The 22,274-nt window shown below is 46.2% G+C and overlaps 1 protein-coding gene across 4 annotated transcripts in view; it reads left to right on the top strand.

Annotated features, from left to right (window-relative positions):
• CCDC87 (coiled-coil domain containing 87) overlaps positions 1 to 22,274 on the top strand; it is a 513,138-nt gene that overhangs the window by 349,285 nt on the left and 141,579 nt on the right. For all 4 annotated transcript variants that reach the window (XM_029599749.1, XM_029599748.1, XM_029599751.1 and 1 more), the window contains one exon: positions 9,879 to 9,911. In XM_029599749.1, the coding sequence (XP_029455609.1) occupies positions 9,879 to 9,911 (33 nt within the window). The remainder of the gene's footprint in view (positions 1 to 9,878; positions 9,912 to 22,274) is intronic.

The raw sequence follows: 22,274 nt of genomic DNA, 5'->3' as shown, positions 1-22,274 counted from the left end.
GGCGATAGCTAAAGCCAGAAGAATGCTGGGCTGCATAGAGAGAGGGATATCGAGTAAGAAAAGGGAAGTGATTATCCCCTTGTACAGGTCCTTGGTGAGGCCTCACCTGGAGTACTGTGTTCAGTTCTGGAGACCGTATCTCCGAAGAGACAGAGACAAGATGGAGGCGGTCCAGAGAAGGGTGACCAAAAGGGTGAATGGCCTTCATCGAATGACTTATGAGGAGAGATTGAAGAATCTAAATATGTACACCCTGGAGGAAAGGAGGAGCAGAGGTGACATGATACAGACTTTCAGATACTTGAAAGGTTTTAATGATCCAAAGACAACATCAAACCTTTTCCGTTGGAAAAAATTCAGCAGAACCAGGGGTCACGATTTGAAGCTCCAGGGAGGACGACTCAGAACCAATGTCAGGAAGTATTTCTTCACGGAGAGGGTGGTGGATGCCTGGAATGCCCTTCTGGAAGAAGTGGTGAAGACCAGATCTGTGAAGGACTTCAAAGGGGCGTGGGATAAACACTGTGGATCCATAAAGTCTAGAGGATGTGAATGAAGAGTGGGTGGCTCGTAGGAATGACGGCTACTGCCTGGAGATAATACCCTTATTCAATAAACATATACACGGTTAATGTGACTCCAACATTGCTCTAAGCTTCAACGGCAAGAGGAAACATGGAAAAAGATTTGCATTAAAAAAAAAGCGGAGAGTAGCTTGCTTGTTACGGTGGTTACTACCCCAAACCAAATAAGCCTGGTACTTCACTTTCAATGCATATCCAGCATAATTCTCTGCTTCAACAGCAGGGGAGAAAGTCAGATACTTCACACATATCTAGCATAGCTCTCTGCTTCAATGGCAGGGGAGAAAGTCAGATACTTCACTTTCAATGCATATTCAGCACAACTCTCTGCTTCAATGGCAGGGGAGAAAGTCAGATACTTCACTTTCAATGCATATCCAGCATAACTCTCTGCTTCAATGGCAGGGGGAATGAAGAAAAGTGGATCTATATACAGACAACAACCAACAAGGTCTGAATTATTTAGTCTGGGTAAACAAATAAGCATGGGTATAGCTTGCTTATTGCGGCGGTTACTACCCCTAATTAAGCGAGATATTTCACTTAGAGGCAGTTCCAACACTGCTCTCTACATTAATGGCGGGGTGGAAGGGAAATAGAATCAAAAGGTTATTAAGAACCAAGAGTAACAGATAAGTATGAGAAAAAAAAAGTGCAAAATTTGCTGGGCAGACTGGATGGGCCATTTGGTCTTCTTCTGCCGTCATTTCTATGTTTCTATGTTTCAGCATTGGCTCCGTTGGGGGAACTCGTGGCCTCTGCCAGCTCTCGCTGGCCCTCCTCCCTCCATTCCTGGGCGTCTCAAGGCAGCATGGACGCTGCCGACCTCCATCTTGGCCTTGGAGTTCCCTAGGCACACGCGCTCCCGGGCCAACTTTAACCACATCATGGTGCGAACCTCGGGTGCGTCCCCCTCAGATGATGTCATGCAAACTCGGGTATTTAAACCCACAGCTCCAGAATGTTGCATTGGAGGTGGACCCTTGGCCTGGTGCAGGATTGGTATGGCCCTCTGGTCGGAGCCAGAGAGCGCCTGCCACCAGGAGGTGGAGCACACAAGGAGACAGAGGCTAGCTAGAGCTTCACCAATAACAGTCCGGGGTTTCCGCAGGTTGACCCCTTGGGTACCCGGACTGCCTGGACTTAGGTGGACCTCAGGTGATCTCCCGGAGAGGTAGCGGAGGGATGTGCCCACTACAAGCAAGGGTGCACGGCTGATGCAGAGTGGATGGACTAGACCCAGACTGAAAGCTCCGGAGACCTCAAGGAAGCAACAGTTCAAGAGATCCTCCGGGCGAGATAGGCAACACCTGTGGGTCTAGTCAAGTGGAGGCCGCAGTTAGTTTCCAAGCAGGTTGGTCTGATAGTCACAGTAGGCCAAAAGAGAGTGTCCGAATGGAGTGCAAGGGTCAGAGCCAGAGTATCAGTCCAGGAGTAGTCAGCCAAAGCAGGGGTCAATACCAGGGTCAGTCCGAGCGTAGTCAAGACAAGCGGGGGTCGGTTCCAGGCAGCAGGCAAGAGAATGCTGAGGCAGGCAGAGGTCAGTTCCAGGTGGCAGGCAGGAGAATGGTCAGGCAGGCAGAGGTCGGTTCCAGGCAGCAGGCAAGAGAATGGTCAGGCAGGCAGAGGTCAGTACCAGAGGTCAGTCCGAAGAGGTACTACCTGAGAAGGATATAGGTGTTGAACTGATTGCCTAGGTAAGGAAGTGGTGTCTGACCACGTCCTTAAATACAACTGCTAATCAGAGTCATCAGGGAGCGCCATGGAGCTGGTTCCCGCCCTTGGCCCTTTAAAGTCCTGGGCGGTGCGCACGTGCGCACCTAGGGGCTGGGATACTGCCATGGAGTATGCCGAGCCCCGCCATGAGGCCTGCCTGGAAAAGGAGGACGCCGCGAGGCGCCGCAGACGGGAGGAGCTAGCGGCAGCAGCGGGGGAGGACGACCCGGATCCCGTTAGCACAAGGACAAGGTGAGCAGGCCCGGGCGCAGGCGTAGCGCAGATGGGACGCGCAACACAGAGCACCTACAACTTGGCAATGAGTTCATTCCTTGGATTCCTTCTTTCCATTGGATGTCGTTCCGGTTCCTGCTTCCCTGGCGTGAGACTCCTGGATACCCATTCCTCGGGGGCCCCTTCCGTCTCTCGGCTATCCGCTCCTCGAAGGGCCTTCGCCTGGACTTCTTCCTTCCTCTGTTCCTGAGGTTCTCTCCAGAACCCTCCTTTATACTACATACCTGTGAGTACTACTACTGTGATAACGCTGAGGACTTTCTCCGGTGTACCCCGCCTTGCAGGCCACTACCATGACAGCACTGAGGGTTCCCTATGGTGTAACCCGCCTTGCGGATCACTACCGTAACAACGCTGAATACTCTCTCCGGTGTAACCCGCTTGCAGGCCACTACCATGACAACATTGTGGACTATCTCCGGTGTACCCCGCTGTGTGGACCACTACCGTGACAGCACTGAGGACTTCCTATGGTGTACCCTGCTCTGCGGACCATTACCGTGTCTTCACCCTGCCTTGCTGGCATACTCCGTTGCAAAGACTTCAGACCTCACAGTGACTGTATCTACCTTGGCATTCCCCGCTCCTCGGGTATTGCCCCTGTCTTTTACTACTAGCTCCTGGGCTGGCGTTCTGGCCCACCTCCTGGGGCCGCTCTCTCTCTCCCTGTCTCTATGTGCATTTCTCCTGCTGTGTCTGATCCTGCAGTCGAGACCTTACCTCCCCGATGGTGAGGCTCAGTGGGGCTCCACCCCTTGGGCTATTCCATCCATCACCTCAGCCAAAGGGTCCACATATACACAGATACACACAGATCCTAACACTATGGTTATGTTTCCTATCTTTCTTTCATATTTCTGAAGCAAATAGAAATGATTATCAACCTGTGTATGCTATTAGAAAGAAATCATAGTTCTATCCTGGATGTGTCACAATAGCATTCCATAAGATCTCTAGAGTTCTGTGAGGTGGTTTAATAGAGATAGAAAATCAATGACATCCCCTATACTCTAGGTGCTTCCATCACAAGGTGGACCCAGAAACTGAATTATTCTGCCCAGTAGGATTGGACCCAATTCGGGAAGAATTATCTAAAACCATATCATGTGTCTGATTGCCTTCCTCCAAAACTATATTTATTTATTTGTTGAGTTTTATATACCGTCACTCGGTAGAGCCATCATAATGGTTTACAAAAATATACATTTTTCTTAGCAGTTGTGTAACAGAAAAAACAATGTGAACGCTATACATTTTCTTAGCAGTTGTGCAACAATAAAAAACAATTTGAACAATATCAGAAAAAGCATATCAAGTCCAGAAAGCTTTATTAGGTTGGAAGAGGAGGGTATGCAGTTCAAGGTGAAGAGAATGTATTAAGAGGTTTATAACTGAGAGTTCAGTTGAGAGTTGGAATGATCAGACGCCTGAGGGTCAGTGTAGAATTTGCGGAACATTAGTGTTTTTAGATCCTTTTTGAATATTTTTAGGTCGTGTTGGGTTCTCAGGAATTTAGGTAGGCTGTTCCAAAGTTTAGGTGAAGCAATTGAAAAGGCTCTTTCTCTTGTGGTTGCCAGATGTGCATCTTTGATAGGGGGAATGTTTAGGTAGCCTGAGTTATTAGAGCATAGGTTTCTTGGAGGATTTTGAGGGATTATGTTTAGGGTGTTAAGACCTTGATGATCATTGTTTAGAATTTTGTGGATTATGGTCATTGATTTGTAAACAATACGTGCAGTAATAGGGAGCCAGTGAAGTGAGGTCAATATTGGTGTTATGTGTTCATTTCTTTTTGTTCCAGTTAGGACTCTAGCAGCTGAGTTCTGCAGTATTTGGAGTGGGTAAAAAGATAGGTAAAAAGATAGGTAAAAAGTCATGGGATAGGTGGCGATGTCCTTTCGTGGATTGCAAACTGGCTAAAAGACAGGAAACAGAGAGTAGGATTAAATGGGCAATTTTCTCAGTGGAAGGGAGTGGACAGTGGAGTGCCTCAGGGATCTGTATTGGGACCCTTACTGTTCAATATATTTATAAATGATCTGGAAAGAAATACGACGAGTGAGATAATCAAATTTGCAGATGACACAAAATTGTGCAGAGTAGTTAAATCACAAGCAGATTGTGATAAATTGCAGGAAGACCTTGTGAGACTGGAAAATTGGGCATCCAAATGGCAGATGAAATTTAATGTGGATAAGTGCAAGGTGATGCATATAGGGAAAAATAACCCATGCTATAATTACACAATGTTGGGTTCCATATTAGGTGCTACAACCCAAGAAAGAGATCTAGGTGTCATAGTGGATAACACATTGAAATCGTCGGTTCAGTGTGCTGCGGCAGTCAAAAAAGCAAACAGAATGTTGGGAATTATTAGAAAAGGAATGATGAATAAAACGGAAATGTCATAATGCCTCTGTATCGCTCCATGGTGAGACCGCACCTTGAATACTGTGTACAATTCTGGTCGCCGCATCTCAAAAAAGATATAATTGCGATGGAGAAGGTACAGAGAAGGGCTACCAAAATGATAAGGGGAATGGAACAACTCCCCTATGAGGAAAGACTAAAGAGGTTAGGACTTTTCAGCTTGGAGAAGAGACGACTGAGGGGGGATATGATAGAGGTGTTTAAAATCATGAGAGGTCTAGAACGGGTAGATGTGAATCGGTTATTTACTCTTTCGGATAGTAGAAAGACTAGGGGACACTCCATGAAGTTAGCATGGGGCACATTTAAAACTAATCGGAGAAAGTTCTTTTTTACTCAACGCACAATTAAACTCTGGAATTTGTTGCCAGAGAATGTGGTTCGTGCAGTTAGTATAGCTGTGTTTAAAAAAGGATTGGATAAGTTCTTGGAGGAGAAGTCCATTACCTGCTATTAAGTTCACTTAGAGAATAGCCACTGCCATTAGCAATGGTTACATGGAATAGACTTAGTTTTTGGGTACTTGCCAGGTTCTTATGGCCTGGATTGGCCACTGTTGGAAATAGGATGCTGGGCTTGATGGACCCTTGGTCTGACCCAGTATGGCATTTTCTTATGTTCTTATGTTCTTATGTTCTTATGGTTTGAGGGATGAAAAAGGTATTCCAATTAGTAAGGAGTTGCAATAGTCGAAGGTGGAGAAGATAAGAAGTTGAAGTACAGTTCCGAAATCATAGGGGTTGAGAAATGGTTTCAGGTGTCTTAGGGTTAGGAGTCTGTGGTATCCTTCTTTAGTTTTATTTGCTATGTGGTTCTTGAAAGAAAGTTCTTTATCAATGATAACTCCGAGGTCCCTGGTGTGGGTGGTAGGGAGTATAGTTATCATTTGTTTGTCAAGTATTGTCAGGGGTAGTGGAGTTGGATTGGGTTTTTTATCCATGAGTATTATTTCAGTTTTGTCAAAGTTGATTATGAGTTTCAGGGAATTTAGGAGATGTTTGATTGAGATAAGTAGTTCTGAGGTTTTCTTGTAGGTGTCTTCAATCGAATTTTGTATGGGAATGAGGAGCTGAAGGTCATCAGCATAGAGGAAGTGTGTGATTTCATATTCTTTTAGTAGTTGGCAAATGGGGAGAAGGTATATGTTGAAAAGGGTGGCTGATAAAGCTGATCCTTGAGGGACTCCGGTGTTGAGGTTGATTATTTTTGATAGGTTGTTGTTGATTAATACTTGGTATGTTCGATCAGATAAATAGGAAGAAAACCAACGTAAGGTATTGCCAGTTAAACCAATTTGGGATAGTCGCTCCTATAGTATATTGTGGTTCACTGTGTCGAAGGCGGCTGAAAGGTCAAGAAGAATGAGCAAGTATTTTTCACCTTTGTCAAAGCCTCTTATAATAATGTCATTTAGAGAGATGAGGAGAGATTCTGTGTTTAGGTTTTTTCTAAAACCATATTGGGATGGAAGTAGGATGCTGTTTGTCTCCAGATAGTCATCTAGTTGAGTGTGTACGACTTTTTCAATGGTTTTGGCTATGAGCGAAAGGTTTGATATGGGACGGTAGTTGGAAAGGATTTCCGGATCTAGGTTGTTCTTTTTAAGGATTGGTTTGATGACAGCAGATTTGAGGCATTTGGGGTAGTTGCCTTCGGTCAGTGATAAATGGACAATTTTGGGGATGGTTTTTGATATGGTAGGTTCAATTGATTTGAGGGTTGTTATTGGGATGTTGTCTAATGGATGGCTGGTGGGGTTCATTTTATTTATTATAGATTGAATTTCAGTGGTGGAGGCAGTGTCAAAGTTTGACCATGATGAGGTTATCTTGTTGTTAAGTTTGGTGTTCTGGTTGTTGTTGGTTATGTTGAATTGGATTAGATGAGATATTTTGTTGTGGAAGAAATCAGCAAAGTCATCACTTCGATGTTTGGTGCATGAAGACTCTTGGGTGGTTTTGGTAAGTTTCTGAACTATTGCAAATAACATTCTGGGGTTATGATGAAATTTGGAGATATTGTTGGAGAAGAATTCCTTTTTCGCATTGTTGATGATATTTTAATATTGAGCTAAGTTGTTCCAATAATTATTTAGTGTGGTAGTATTTTTGGTTTTTCTCCATTCTCTTTCTTTTTTTCTGAGTATGCGTTTGGCAGTTCTGATATTTTCGTTATACCATTGGTTGTTGTGTTTGGGTTGTTGTTTAGTCTTTGTAATAATGGGATTGATGTTGTCTGCAACTTGTTTTGTGATGTTTAGCCATTATGAGGTAGTGTTTTCGGAGTTAGATATATTGATGTTGTTTAATTCGGATTGAAGAGTTTTTTGTAAAAGTTCTATGTTGAATGGTGGACGGTAGGATATTTTGTTTGGGGTGATATGAGGAGGTTTAATATTGAGGTTGGTATGTAAGTTAGCTTGGATTAGATGGTGGTCAGACCAGGGTATCTCTGTGGTGTTGGTAGAGAATGATTTCCAGATTTCAGTGTTGACAAAAATGAGGTCAGTTGTGTGGCCTGCTTTATGAGTTGGAGATTGGATTATTTGTTCTAGATATAGAGTTGAGAGTGCATCAATGATAGTTTGGCAGGTATTTGAGTGAGTTGGTAAGTTGAAATGTATGTTGAAGTCACCAAGTATGATTATGGGTTTGTTGAGGGAGATGTTCATAATATATTCAATTAGAGGTGAGCAGTTTTTATCGAGTGCTCCTAGAGGACAGTAAATGAGGCATATTTGAAGTTTTGGTGAATCAAATAAAGCAATTTCAAATGGTGGAGGAATGTTAGATGGGTGAAGTGTTAGTTGCAGGCTTTTTTTAGATATAAGCATTATGCCACATCCTTTTTTATTTTTCTGGGGATTGAAGAGGTGTTGTAATCTTGGTTGGATAGTTGGTTTATTAGAACGGAGTCCGTATTTTTGAGCCAGGTTTCCGTAATTGCAATGAAATCTGGTTTGTGGTCACTGAGTAGGTCATTGAATAGAGGGATTTTTTTAAATCATAGAACGAGTATTGATGAGTATGAATGAGAGAAGCATATAGTTTGAGAGTTGGATATGTGTGTTGTTTTTGTAGTTTATTGGTTGATTTAGTTTGTGTGGAGGTTTCAAGGATGAATGTTTCTTAGAGGATGTAGGTTGATTGTTTGGAGATGATATCTTGTTGTTCATCTTCATATCTTTTTGAGATTTTGAACTGAAAGTTGATGGAGATAGCAATATGAGAGTATAGCTTGCTTTTTAAAGGAAGTTGTTAGTGATGCAGTTTTTTTTTTTTGTTTTTTTTTTATTTAGTGTTTGGGAGGAGCGGGTGGAGAAGGCAAGGTTTAGGAAGGGGGTGTCTTTGAGGGCTGCGATGAATGGGCTGCGCGAAGGGGCGCGCAAAGGGGCCTGCTCCTTTGGATGCGATCCTACGGCACGCAGCGCCTGGGGTGAGTTTAAATTTAAACACCACTCACCCGGCCCCTCCTCTGACACCAGGGGGCTGGCTTCGCTTGTCAGGTGCTGGTTTTGCTTCAAGATGGGTGGTGCTGCTGAAAGGAGGCCTTTCTGAGGCCTGTGCTGCTGGTTGCAGGCGATTTCGAGGGGGGGTCGTTTTGTTAGGCTCCCTCGATGCTGGTGGAGGCGTTCGGGGAGGCCCCTGCGGAGCTTGGCGTCAGTGAGATGTGAGATGAGCTCGGCAGCGCTGGATGGGTCCCCTGGGGTGAGTTTAAATTTAAATACCATTCACAAGGCCCCTCCTCTGACGTCAGGGGGCTGGCTTCGCTTCAAGATGGGTGGTGCTGCTGAAAGGAGGCCTTTCTGAGGCCTGTGCTGCTGGTTGCAGGCGATTTCGAGGGGGGGTTGGTTTGTTAGGCTCCCTCGATGCTGGTGGAGGCGTTCGGGGAGGCCCCTGCGGAGCTTGGCGTCAGTGAGATGTGAGATGAGCTCGGCAGCGCTGGATGGGTCCCCTGGGGTGAGTTTACATTTAAACACCACTCACCCGGCCTCTCCTCTGACTTCAGGGGGCTGGCTTCGCTTGTCAGGTGCTGGCTTCTCTTCAAGATGGGTGGTGCTGCTGAAAGGAGGCCTTTCTGAGGCCTGTGCTGCTGGTTGCAGGCGATTTCGAGGGGGGGGTCGGTTTGTTAGGCTCCCTCGATGCTGGTGGAGGCGTTCGGGGAGGCCCCTGCGGAACTTGGCATCAGTGAGATGTGAGATGAGCTCAGCAGCGCAGAGATGGTGGAGGCCTAGTGTCAAGACTGAAAGTAGAAGAAAGTTCAGGAAGAGTAGAAGGAGATCCTCCAAACCCCAACTTTTGAAACTAGAGTTGTTGGAAAAAGGAATCTACATTTACTTGGGAAGCCAAGTTGGGAAAGTACATATAGCTCCTTTCCTCTTTTTTCCAATCCAGAAAGCAAAACAGAACCTGACAGAAAAAACTACTCATAGGGTCATGCCCCTGGGGCATGCCCCTTAGGTGCACCGCTTTGTCACATGCTGGTGGCTGGAAGTCGCAGGTGTACTGATTTTATAGAGGCCAAGGGTGCCCGCTGACAATGTCACAGGCCACGCTAAGACTTGCCCAGTGTAGATATTTCACCAAACGCCTCCCGCAGATATGCTGTCTCTAGGTCAAGGCTCCCTGACTAGTGCCGAAAGTGCACTGATTTTACAGAGGCTGAGGGCACCCATTGACAACATCACAGGCCACACCAAAACTTGCTCAGCATAGATGTTCCACCAAATGCTTCCCACAGGTACAGTGTCCATGGGACCAGGCTCCCCCACCACCTTTGTCTGTTATGTAGCCCAAGGAAAGGCATGTAGATATCCAATGGTATAAACTCTGATTATATATATTTCTTCTGCAGATGTATATCAGAAGATTTTGACTGCTGATGAAGGTAATAACTCCAACTTTTTAGTGCTTTACAAAATAAAGTACCAGAAAACAGCATGATTAAAATAAGAAGTATATGGACTGAACGCAAAGAGATCCCTATTCAGTAGGCTGTTGAATAGCAAAATTCTCTGAGGACAAGCAGGATAGTAGTCCTCACACATGGGTGACATCATTGGATGGAGCCCGGCACAGAACTTTGATCTAAAAAATTTAGAACTTTCAAACATGCCCTACTGAACATGTGCAGCTGTAGTCATCACCCTGCCCCTAAGCAGAGTCCCTCTGTCTCTTTTTTCCCCATGGAGCCATATGGTCACAGAGCCATGTGTCTCACGATATTCAACTTTGCTCTCTTCTCCCAGTTTTTGTAAGTGATTTTTTTCTAGAACTGCAGCTGTTTTCTTTCCTTTACCATGCGTCTGACAGCTGCCTTGCGGGCCTTAGTCACTGTGCAGTATGGCAGAGTCTATTTTAAAAAAAAAACTGCACAGACAGTTTAATATCTGTGTCCTCTCCTTGCTTTGTCTGTTTTTGTACCTTTGTCAGGTGCTGGCAGGACTGACTGAATGCAGTCCGTGGATGATCTGTGTAGGCCGCTGAGCCTGGGGACCTGCCTGAGTTCTACCTGGCAGGAGTTCCATGTCATTTCACCAATCCGGGCAGATTGCAGGAAAATATCAACCCGGGGATTTTTTCAAGACCAGTCCACGGGGTATCTGACTCCCTTGCGCACTTTCTCTACAGCACATACAACAACACACCAAGTTGACTCTGGCAGATTTAAGCCAAATATCTCCAAAATAAATTTCACATTTTTTCTCAATAACTAAGAAATAGAGCATACTGTAGACCAGCAGTGAGTAAACAAAATTGTAGACTCCCCATTCCATCCATGCAAATCGGTTTGGGCCACCCCACAAGTCTGCTTAGCAGAATACCTCACCTTAGTCACACATGTAGAACACAGACAGACCCTCACCAAATACAAAATGAAGAGATGATAAAGTATAAATAGAAACATGCAGACAAAAACTGAACTTAAAACCGTAACAAGCCAGACTTTGTATGGAATGGATAAACAAATATCATTCCTCACTAAACTTCATACAATAGCATCAAGAAATATAAAGCATTAATCATAATAGTAAAACCAAACTCATAAAAAGAATAAATATTTCAAAACAACTGATGGAAAGAGCATCCAATGATTACAAACATAAAAATTGTTTTTTTAAATTCCCAAACATTGATAAACTATTCAAAATAGCAGACACAGCAAACAACACCCAATAATTAAAATTAAAGCTAAAATAATTCCCCCTGCTCTCCGTACCTGGGAACTTTAGATTCCAGTCACCCTGAGATTGTCATGGATTAGTAAGGGGTGGGAGAAATGCCCAACTTTCTTTTCTTTCTAACACACATGTTCATTCTCACTTAAACTTCCTTAAATTCTCTCTCACACACATGCTCACTAGATCACATGCTGTCTCTCGTCCATGCTCACTGGCTCACATGCTCTCTCACAAACATGCTCACGGTGTCGCACACTCATGCTCTTGTTCACACACTTGCTCATTGTTTCAGTCACTGTCTTTTATACTCACACATAGGCCCAGTGGCTTAAATAGTCCTCTTGCTCAAATACATGCTCATTGGCTCACTCGTTCTCTCTCGCTCACAAACATTCTCTGGTAACCACAACAAGCCCAACTGTATTATGCAGTTCAACAATGGATAAACAGAAACATAATCATTCTTCACAAAACAATAAAATCAAGAGATATAAAACATCATTCATAATATTAAAACCATGAAAAGAATGAATATATCAAAACAGCCGACAAACATGGGGAGCCCAATATTCAAAGCATGTTCAGCGCTACTTAGCTGGATAAATAGGACTTATGTGGTTAAGTAGCGACCACTGAATATGCGCTTACATTTAGTGGCTGCTGCTTAGCCACCTAAATCCTTTATATGGCTAAAAGCTTAACTGCATAAGTTGTGGGCGGGCAGTGGGTGGAGCAACTTAGCTGCATAACGTATGCAACTAAGTAGCAATATTTGGTCTTAGTCGCGTACGTTTACCAGCTACGTTAGACGGTGATAACTGATGTGGCTAAGTACGTACAAATATATATGCTTATATTCAGCAACATAGCTGTGCCGCTGAATATACCGTGTAATTTAGCAAGATAAGTTATATTTGGCCAAGTTACTTAAATAGCCATCTTTGAATATTGGGCCCCTTATGATTTAAAAAGTCACATAAATTTGTTCTAATATTTCCCAAACATCACTAAAATATTTCAAAACAGCAGACACCCAAAATAACACCCCAAAATTTAAAATAATAAGAAATTAAATAATTTAAACATCTCCAGCTCTTCATATCATTAAATAAATAAATACCTGGCATCTTTTGATTTCCCGGAGATTGTTGTGGATTTGAGTGAAGAAGTAGACCAGTCGTCTTAGTTCACAAACATGCTCTGGTAACCCCAACATGCCCAGCTGTTTTATGCAGTGTAGCAATGGATAAACAGAAACATAATCACTCCTCACAAAACATCAAGCAAACATCCACTTGCAGTTTGATCATGGTATACTGTAAATATATATTTTCAGCTAGTTCATGATTAAATATCCCTGACGTATTTGATACATATGAAGCTCAGCTATTCACACTGGCGCCAATTATACAACACATAAAAAGAAGTGAAGAGAAACACGGCAGTAATAGAGAACAATTAATTAAGGAATCCACACAGTTCGAATGAAAAGCCCCTGATGCAGACCATACCTTAGGCACAACTCGGCCAGAGTTGGGCGATTTGGATTATTTATGCTTGACTTTTTCACCTTGATTCCCATAATAAATATTTTCTAAGAACCAAGATGACTGGTATATGTTTTTTTTGTCTGCCTCTTGGCTCTTTTGGACCAATGTTCCCCAATCCTGTCCTGGGGGCCCACCAGCCAGTCAGGTTTTCAGGATATCCACAATGAATATGCATGAGAGAAAATTTGTGTGCACTGCTTCCATAACATGCAAATTTTCTCTCATGCATATTCATTGTGGATATCCGGAAATTCTGGCTGGTTGGCCCCCAGGATAGGGTTAGGGACCACTGTATTAGATCATCTTCCGTACTGCTTTTTGGGTGAAGAAGGCCACATAATCTTTATCCTCTCTCTCTCTCCTTTACATGCATAGGCACTCCATCTCTCATACATATGCAGGCTCTCACACATACATGCAGACTCTTTCTCTCATGCACACATGCAGGTGCTTTCGTACAGATATGCAGGCTCTCACACTCTCATGCACACATGCAGGTACTGTCATACAGAAATGTAGGCATGCTCTCATACACATGCAGACACTCACACATATGCAGAAGCTCTTATGCACATATTCAGGCTCTCTCATACACACATGCAGGTTCTCTCTCATACACACATGCAGGCTCGCTCTCATGCACATATTCAGGGTCTCTTTCATACACACATGCAGGCACTCTCTTTCATACACATAAGCAGGTTCACTCTGATGCACATACTCAGGCTCTGTCTCTTTCATACACACATGCATCACTGTCATGCACATATTCAGGCTCTCTTTCTTTCATACATACATGCAGGTGCTCTGATTTTCATACCTACATGCAGGCTCATTCTCATGGACATGTTCAGGCTCACTCTTTCATACATACATGCTGGCGCTTTCTCTCATACATTACACACATACACACACCTCTCAGGCATCCTCCTTTCTTCTGGGCCTTCGCCACTCATTTACTGCCAGAGGGGAAGTGGGAGGAAGCGGCCCTGCAACCACCAGATGCGTCCTTCTGCGAAACCTGTAGGCCTTTCTTCAGGCCGCATTGTGTTGAGCTCCGTTGCGGCCCTGCTGAGACCTCCCTCAGGTCGCAACAGGTTGGGCTCTATGGCGGCCCAACTGACACCTTTCTCAGGCCGCGTTGGGTGTTGCAGCCCAGCAAAAAAACTTGTTCCGCGGCAATCCCTCAGCAGGAGCTATGATAACGACCACATGACTTGCCCACTGGGGATGCCCATTCCCCCAATAGGCCAATCTGCCCCCTGCACTGATCTATCAGCATCGATGGAGGACCACAGTGTTCCTGTGGGGGGAAGAGCTCATCCTCCCCACATTCTAAGGAACTAGTCTCCACGGGCAGAAACCTTGGATGACGTAGCCTCCCCTCCTGCTTGCCGGTGATGGCAGTGCAGCTTCTTGTGAAAGAGGGTGAGCAGGAGTTTGGTCAAGTAGCTTGCTGCCGCACCTTCGGTGCATAGCCCAGTGACAGTTGTTCATGCACATCTGTGAACGGCGTACCATTGATCTGACGAATCAATGTTAGGACCGCATCAGGGACTAGGATTGCCATTGAGCGCCATGGTCACCCTTGACGCCATTGAGGTACCAGGGCATCCTTGATGCCATCAGGATACGTGATCACCCTCAATGCTGTAAGGGTCTTCTATGCCCTAGTCATCTGGACGTGGAGTCTCAATGCACTGGAGTCATCGAGCGCTATAGGCCTCGATGTGGCGGAGTAGCAGCACTGACCTCTAGTGTCGGAGACCAGGTCTGCCATCAAGCGCCATGGTTCCCCTCAATGCCATCGGAGCTGCCCTTGACGTCGATGCTCTTGATGCTCTCGATGCCATCGAAGCTGTCTGCCATCAATGCCTGCATTTCCGTCAAGGTGCATGAGTGGCCATCCTTGATGCCGCGGCAGCCCTCGATGCAGTTAGGGTGCAATGCCTTGTTGCTGCAGCCATTGTTGATGCTGTTGAGGTGTGTGGCCTTGATGCCATGGCCACCCTTGGGGCCATCGCAGTGCGTGACCTTGATGCCATTGCGGTGCAGAGCTGCCCCAATACCATCAAAGCCCTCAATGCCATCGCGATGCAGCGTTTCCATGGAGGCCATTGGGCATGATGGCCACAGATGATTTCTGTTGCCAGTTTCAACAATGTCGAACACCACCAATGAGGCACTGGGATCGCCACTGAGCACCCTGGTTGTCCCGAAGCTGTTACGTTCCTCGAACCCGGAAGCCAGGGTCGAGCATGCTCACCTACCTCTGCAGCGCACCGTCAGCTTCAGGGGCACCGAGGCAAGGGTGGATGGTGTGGCTGATTTTCCCCAGGCCTTCTCCGAGGCCAAGAAGCCTTTCTTCACGGCAGGACCGCTGCCGAAGCCCAGCCCCTTATGTCACCTAGACACGTGTGGCGACGACATCTCTACTTTTAAAGGAGCCAGCGAGGGAAATACCCGGGTCTACCTTGGAAGTTCCCCACCTCCGTCCGGGTATTTAGCCTGCTCATCAATTGCTATCAAATCGCGTTAGCAAGGATTGGTCTTTACTGGTCTAGCTACTCTCCCGCTTCTTGCTGCCGCTGGAAGCTCTCTTTCTCTGCCCTTCAGGGTATTTCTCTAATCTGGGTACCTGCTCCTCGGGGGCCCCTTGCTTTCTTTCAGATGCCTATCAGGGATCAGGTACTCGCTCCTCGAGGGCCTGCCCTCCCTGCCTCGGTGCCTGATTGCAACTACTTCTGCCTACTGGGATTTCCATCTATACAGCTACCAACTTAGTGAGTAATCTGGCATTGTCAATCTGTCTCATCTACAGCTCAGCACTGGGAACCTGCATCCTGCACTCCCTAATACTATCACTGTGAGACGGGTCTCCTCTGCCGAGGGGTCCCGGGACTGCTATCTCTGAATCATCTCACTACTGCCATCTTTGGTGGTATCATTCTGCTGTATAATAAAAGACGAATCTCTGTGCTGCATGTCTAGCGTTTAGCCTAATACTGTGGTTCCTCACGGGGCTCCTTCCCGTGGGAGTGGCCATCACCACAGTACCCAAGAATTCACTCCAACACCTCAAAACCACAACAGAGGCCATGGACTGCTGGGGCTCTTGAGAGTCCTTGAATGCCACTGAAGCCCTTGAGCGACAGGGATTTTCAGCCTTGAACAGATCAAGCACCAGGTTTGCCATTTACTCAAGGCACTCTGGTATGCCAAGGCATCCAGGCACAGTGGTCTGGTGCCCTTGAGGCTCCTTAGCAGTGTCCTGATGGGCACTGAGGGGCATTGTGCTGCCACATCACTGGCTGATGATTTCAGGGTCCTGAGCCTCTGGGATTGGGGGACATCGGAGGCCCAGCCTGGATTTGTGCTCCATCAGTGTTAATGAATGCTAGCGAGGCTATTGTCAGCCATAGGCGCTGATGAGGGATGCCATCAAATTTGCAGCATTGACGTGCTTGGATGGATAGTCAAGCCGAGGGGAACAATCGATGGTATTGGCAGTCATTGATTCCTCTGGGCACCAATGAGGCATGTCGGGGCTGCAGAGCCTCTGTCTGTTTTACCTCTGGCATCTCTATGGGTGCCGCCAGGCTGTTGAGGTCCGTGGGTGCCTGTGGCACTGGGGTTGGCGCTATATTCCATCGAACTGATCAAGATTCGGTCAAGCGCCGTTGAAGACCCGGGTGCAGCATTGTTAAGTGCCTTTGATGTGATCCATTGTTGGTGAGTGCGAAAGCGCCATGGGACCTATGGGCACCATCACCACTGTGGGCACCAATGGACGCAGTCGGATGCCACAGGACACAACCGCAGAAACCTTGGGCACCGTCAGTCACCATGGACTTTGCTGCTGTCATTCCATGAGGGAAACAGCAGTTAGCCATTCCCAATGCAGTTTCAAGGGCTGTGTACAGCCTCTTGGAGCATTATCAGGTACTGGAGGGGGTGACACCATAGAATGCTACCCACCACCATACCATACCCAGAGCCCCAGTGTACTGGGGGATGCCGTCGTCACACTGCTCCTATGCATTCCACTGGGAGTTACTGTGACAAATGAGTGCAGCATGCACAGTCGGGTACAGCAAGGCATTTACTCCAAGCACAGTGGGCAATGGCAGGTGGCATTCTCCCTGTCTGTACAGTTCTCAGCCATGCCAGGATTCTGCCATCATCATGTCAAGGCCTCAGCCTCCTCATCAGGTCTGCACCACAAAGTACTGGGGAACAGTGGTGAGGAGGGTGTCATCACACACTTTGTGATTTGCCTTTTGCTGCTCAGTCCTTGCTGTGCCATGGGATTCTACCCACAAGCATGGTGAGTGGGGTTATAGGTGTGCTGCCATCCATAGGATGGGATACCACTGGTCAGTGTGCTTTTACAGCGGAGGACTCTATTCTCCAGTTGCCCTCTACTCTATGGGTGTGTATGCATGTGTGTTTCCCTTGTGGCGAGCACAACAGGTTGTGTGCCACAGCCACAGGACTGACCTAGGACTGCGCTCCTTGTCTATCTACCTTCTACCCACACCAATAATTGTACTCTAAATCTTTTCAAATTTATGCACCTTGGAACGTATCTACTGTACAGTCAGCCAGATCATATCGAAATACTACATTATTTATTATAACTTCTTGTTTGTTAACCCCCCAGTTACTTAATCCAAGTTTATCCTCCTGTTCGATGTAATTGCACTCTGTCGTGCATGTTTAATTGTTACAATGTAAACCGAATTGATATGTTACATTTGCTACATGAATTTCGGTATATAAAAATGTTAAATAAATAAATATCTCTAAGGGGAGCAGACACCAGGACATAAGATCATAAGAACATGCCATACTTGGTCAGACCAAGGGTCCATCAAGCCCAGCATCCTGTTTCCAACAGTGGCCAATCCAGGCCATAAGAACCTGGCAAGTTCCCAAGTGTCGGGAATCTTCTCCTTCCTCAGAAGAGGAATATGTCTTTTGACCCCTTCCGTGTTACAAATCCCCTTTGTAGGGAAGCTCTGAGGCTCTGTCCCTGGCAGGTTTATCACTGAACCTGAGCTTCGATTATTTGAATCTGTGCATCTCCTTGTAGGCCAGGGCAGGGGGACGGCAGCAGATGACTGTTTTTGTTGGGGCCCCTTCATTGATTACCTTGGTGGCCTTCTCCATCCGAGGGAGGCTGCCAGTGGCAAATTGATTGCTTCTGAACCTCAGCAATCAGTGATTGTGTTTCAACTTTCAACTGGAGAGTTGACATGTTTTTCGGGATTGGAAAGCCCCGATTCCTATTGCTTTCCTGGTCCTTCAGGAAAGGGGGATTCGACTGGGTTCCAGGGCAACTCTTATGGGTTCTCCTCTGGAAGCCTGGTTGTCCACCCCTGCAAGGGGTGTCCCTCATTCTCTGTTTCCCGGAGAAGACATGTCATTGCTGACTGGCAGTCACTTTCGGTTCCTCGTGGGATCCAAGAGCCGGTCAAGCAGTGTCACTCTCCTTAGATCATCCTAAAGCACAGTAGGTCTACTTCACGAGGGAGCCTTTCAAGAGTAGCTCCCTGGTGAAGATTAGGGGTTTCTCCCATCTAGGAGTCACCTTTAGTACCTGCTGAGCTTAATGGGCATTTTTTGATAAGTCATTCTTGCCTGTGGGACCCTACTTTAGAGAGGAGGGTTCTAATCCATCTAATTGGTGAGAATGCCTTTTTCTATATCGCCTATGGCTGAGGGAGTTGGGGGATGAGGGATCTCGCAACAGAGGTGCTGCTCTTTGGTTGCAATGGCTTGCAAGCTATACTTCCCCAGGGGAGTCCTGGTTCATCCAACGATTGTTGCATTTACTGGACTGCGTGCTTCCTTGGGGGAAGTATATGAAATCATGGCTGAGGTAGTAATACCTAAGCCAGGTTTGGGGCAGTCTGTTCCGAGATCACACTTGCCCTGCTCTGGTACCCTTAGGGCCGGATTTTAAGATTTAAGTGCGGGGGTAGATTTGTGCGCGCAACCCGGCGCGCACAAATCTACGCCCAATTTTATAAAATGTGCGCGCAGCCACGCGCATGTTATAAAATCTGGGGTCGGCGCGCGCAAGGGGATACACACTTGTGCACTTTGCGCGTGCCAAGCCGCACAGTCTTCCTCCGTTCCCTCCGAGGCCGCTCCAAAATCAGAGCGGCCTCGGAGTGAACTTTCCTTCTGCCCCTCACCTTCCCCTCCCTTCCCCTACCTAACCTGCCCCCCAGCCCTACCTAAACCCCCCCTTACCTTTAACTTAGAAGTTGCACCTGCCTCTGGGCAGGCATAGGTTGCGCGCACCGGCCAACAGCCGGCCCGCAATCCCAGGCACGGCGGCAAATGGCTGCCGTGCCTGGAGGCTCTAGCCCCGCCCCCTCCCCGCCCCCTTTTTCAAGCCCCGGGACATACGCGCGTCCCGGGGCTTGCGCGCGTCGCCAGGCCTATGCAAAATAGGCTCGGCGCGTGCAGGAGGGGTTTTAAAGGGTTACACGCGTAACCCTTTTAAAATCCGCCCCTTAGAATTTCCAGGCCAGTGAAGAAATCCTGTTTGACAGGGGTTTGCACTTACAGCACCCTGCCTTCCTAGCTCTTAGTGGTGTTTTTCTGGATTTCTTCCCTGTGGAATTCGCTCTCAGCTTCAGCTATTCCAAGCAGGCTAAGGGTTCTATCTCAGAGGATAACTCCCTTCTGGAATTGGCTGTCAGTTATATGCTTAGGGCTGAGTTATACAGCCTAGCGACTTGTGCTTACCCTGGCAGTCCAGTAGTCTGCCTCCTTGGGTTCTTTGCTCCTTCCAACTTCCAGTTGGAATTTCGAGGGGAGGGGATGAAAAGCTAAGGCATTTTAATGTATACCTGAAGGGAAAGATACACCACTTTTTCCCTATATTTTTGCCAAGCTCTGGTCAATACTGCCTTTAGCTTTTCTCACTTCACTAGGTTGCCCAAAGTGTCTTCCTGCTCACCTGAACTATCCTGTAGACAGGATGGATAGCCCTGCCCTTGACAGGGTGCAGTATAGGTGACCTTCAAGCCTAATGTATCGATCTGCTTGGGGGTTTGGGCTAGCGATCCTATTCAGAGATTGTCTTTCATTCCCTGAAAGTCTTGATGCTGTCCTGCTGGTCAGCTATGTCTGGTGCTTTGGCATGTAAGATCTGTCACAGACCCTGCCATTATTTCTGATTATTCTTCCAAGCGCTGCTTGGGTTTTCTGCCTATTATACCTGTTAGCCAAACATGGGCACACTTCTGCAGACATTCTGTCCTTTGGTTGGTTGTCAGTGGACCACAAGTTTCTTTCTGGGGAGTGTTCAAGCACCAGTTGGTTTTTTTTGGTGGTCTTGTAATATAGAAGAAAATTGTTTGGTCTTTTCCAAGAGTCCTTCTCTTGTTTATATCTCTAGACTTTTTCCTATATCCAGGAGGTTCTAGAACTACTGTCATTGTCAGGGTTTACTGATCCGAAACACTTCTTGTAATGTTTTCCATGATGTGGAGTATGTTTCTTGTTGGCACTTGCATCACTACCCTGCCTTAGGCGCCTCTGCTACGCATTGGGGTTTTATGTCTCAGTCTTTTCTATGGTTTTTTCTTTGTAGAGCCCAAATCTTTTCCCACCTAGACCCCTTTGTGGGTTGGCTGCCTCACAGGCAAAAGGGGGAGAGATGGTGCTTTCAGCATGGTGCAATTTCTCACTTTGTCCTCCTCAGACAGCCTATAGCTTGGGATTCACCCATGTATGCGGACTACCAGCCTGCTTGTTCTCAGAGAAAGCAGAGTTGCCCACCTGTAACAGGTGTTCTCTGAGGACAGCAGGATGTTAGTCCTCACGAAACCCACCTGCCTCCCCTGGGGGTTGGTTTCTTCATGTATTACCTATATTATGGACTGAGGGACTCTGCCTAGGTGGCAGGGTGATGACTAAAGCTGCACATGCTCAGCAGGGTATGTTTGAAAGCTCTAGATTCTTTGAGATCAAAGTTCCATGCCGGGTTCCATCCGATGATGTCACCCATGTGTGAGGACTAACATCCTGCTGCCCTCAGAGAACACCTGTTACAAGTAAGCAACTCTGCTGTATCCAGGTAAAGTTACCTGGATAACTTAAATTGAATATTTAGCAAGACAAGTATCCCATTGAATATATTTGGCTAACATTATTTGCATAATTTTATTTGGATAACTTTAGATGCCTATATTTAGCTCCATTGCTGAAGTTATCCAGGTAACTTTATCAAGGCAGATCCTGGAGACCGTAGAGTCTTACCACGGTTCCGGTCACATCCAGCATTGCTCTACAACACTAATGTTGCTGTCCAGTAAGACTATTGCAGGGGTGGCCAACTCCGGTCCTCAAGAGCCACATAAAGGTCTGATTTTCAGAATATCCACAATTATTATGCATGCACTGCCTCCATTGTATGCATATCTATAATTATGCATATTGATTATGGATATCCTGAAAACCAGACCTGTTAGTGGCTCTTCAGGATCAATGTTGGCCACCCTTGCGCTACTGCCTCCCAGCTCGGCCTTGGGGCTTTAGGAGGGATTCCAGTTAGAGTGCAGGAAAGGGCAAGGAGCCAGTGATAGCGGGTGGGGAGGGGGGGAGGGCGGAGCTTGGGCTGCTCTGACCTACAATTAGGTTTAATTGTTATGGGGATCAAGCAGTAGGCACTGACAGTTTTTAGTGTTATTTAGGGATGTGGGGGATTTTTTTTTTTTTTTTGCTTATCTATTTATATTTGAATATAGCTGGTTAGGTTTAAAGGTATCTGGATGAACATACCTAGATGACTTTAGATCTGTTCTAGACCACAACCAGATAATGAGCACTTTCCAGATAAGTTTATCTGGGTAAACTTATCTGGGTAGCGCAGAATATTACCACTACCTTACTAAATGTAAGTCCTCTCCTTGGAATGCCTCTTTGTATCCGATTAAGTTTTAGCTGGGTAATGACTTATCCATTCAGCAGTGGGGTCAACTTTTGAATATGGACCTCAGAGTGACTACCCTTGAGTTGGAAAACAAGAACAAAAGAACACAGAGGAATGACACGAAAATCAAGGGTTGCATAACTTAATGATGGGTGAATCAGTTCAGATTAAATTTGAACCCCATTCAAACTGGGGGGGGGGGGGCAGCTAATCAGTTGAACCAGAACAGACTGTGAATTAACTTGGATAAAAAGAAAGATTGGCGTTCAATTCGTATCTCCCATTACTCCAGTTAATTTTTTTGAACTCAAGTAAAATATGAATATTTGCAGAATCACAATTAAATTTGAAGCATTTGAATATTTTCACTATCTTTAAATATTTCAAATCTGTGACTGTATTCAGAAATCAAAACCAGGTGGTATAAGTCTGTTTAAAGAAAATAATCAGTCCTTTCCCAGATCAGTCCAGACTCCTGGGTTTATTCACCCCTGCAGGCAGATGGAGACAGAGAAAGTTTCACTGATGCTACTTGATAAGCCCTGGTGCCACCTGCACTTCATCAG

This window comes from Rhinatrema bivittatum, chromosome 4 (genome assembly GCF_901001135.1).
Source record: "Rhinatrema bivittatum chromosome 4, aRhiBiv1.1, whole genome shotgun sequence".
NCBI lineage: Eukaryota > Metazoa > Chordata > Amphibia > Gymnophiona > Rhinatrematidae > Rhinatrema > Rhinatrema bivittatum.
This window is presented reverse-complemented; position numbering and strand designations above follow the sequence as displayed.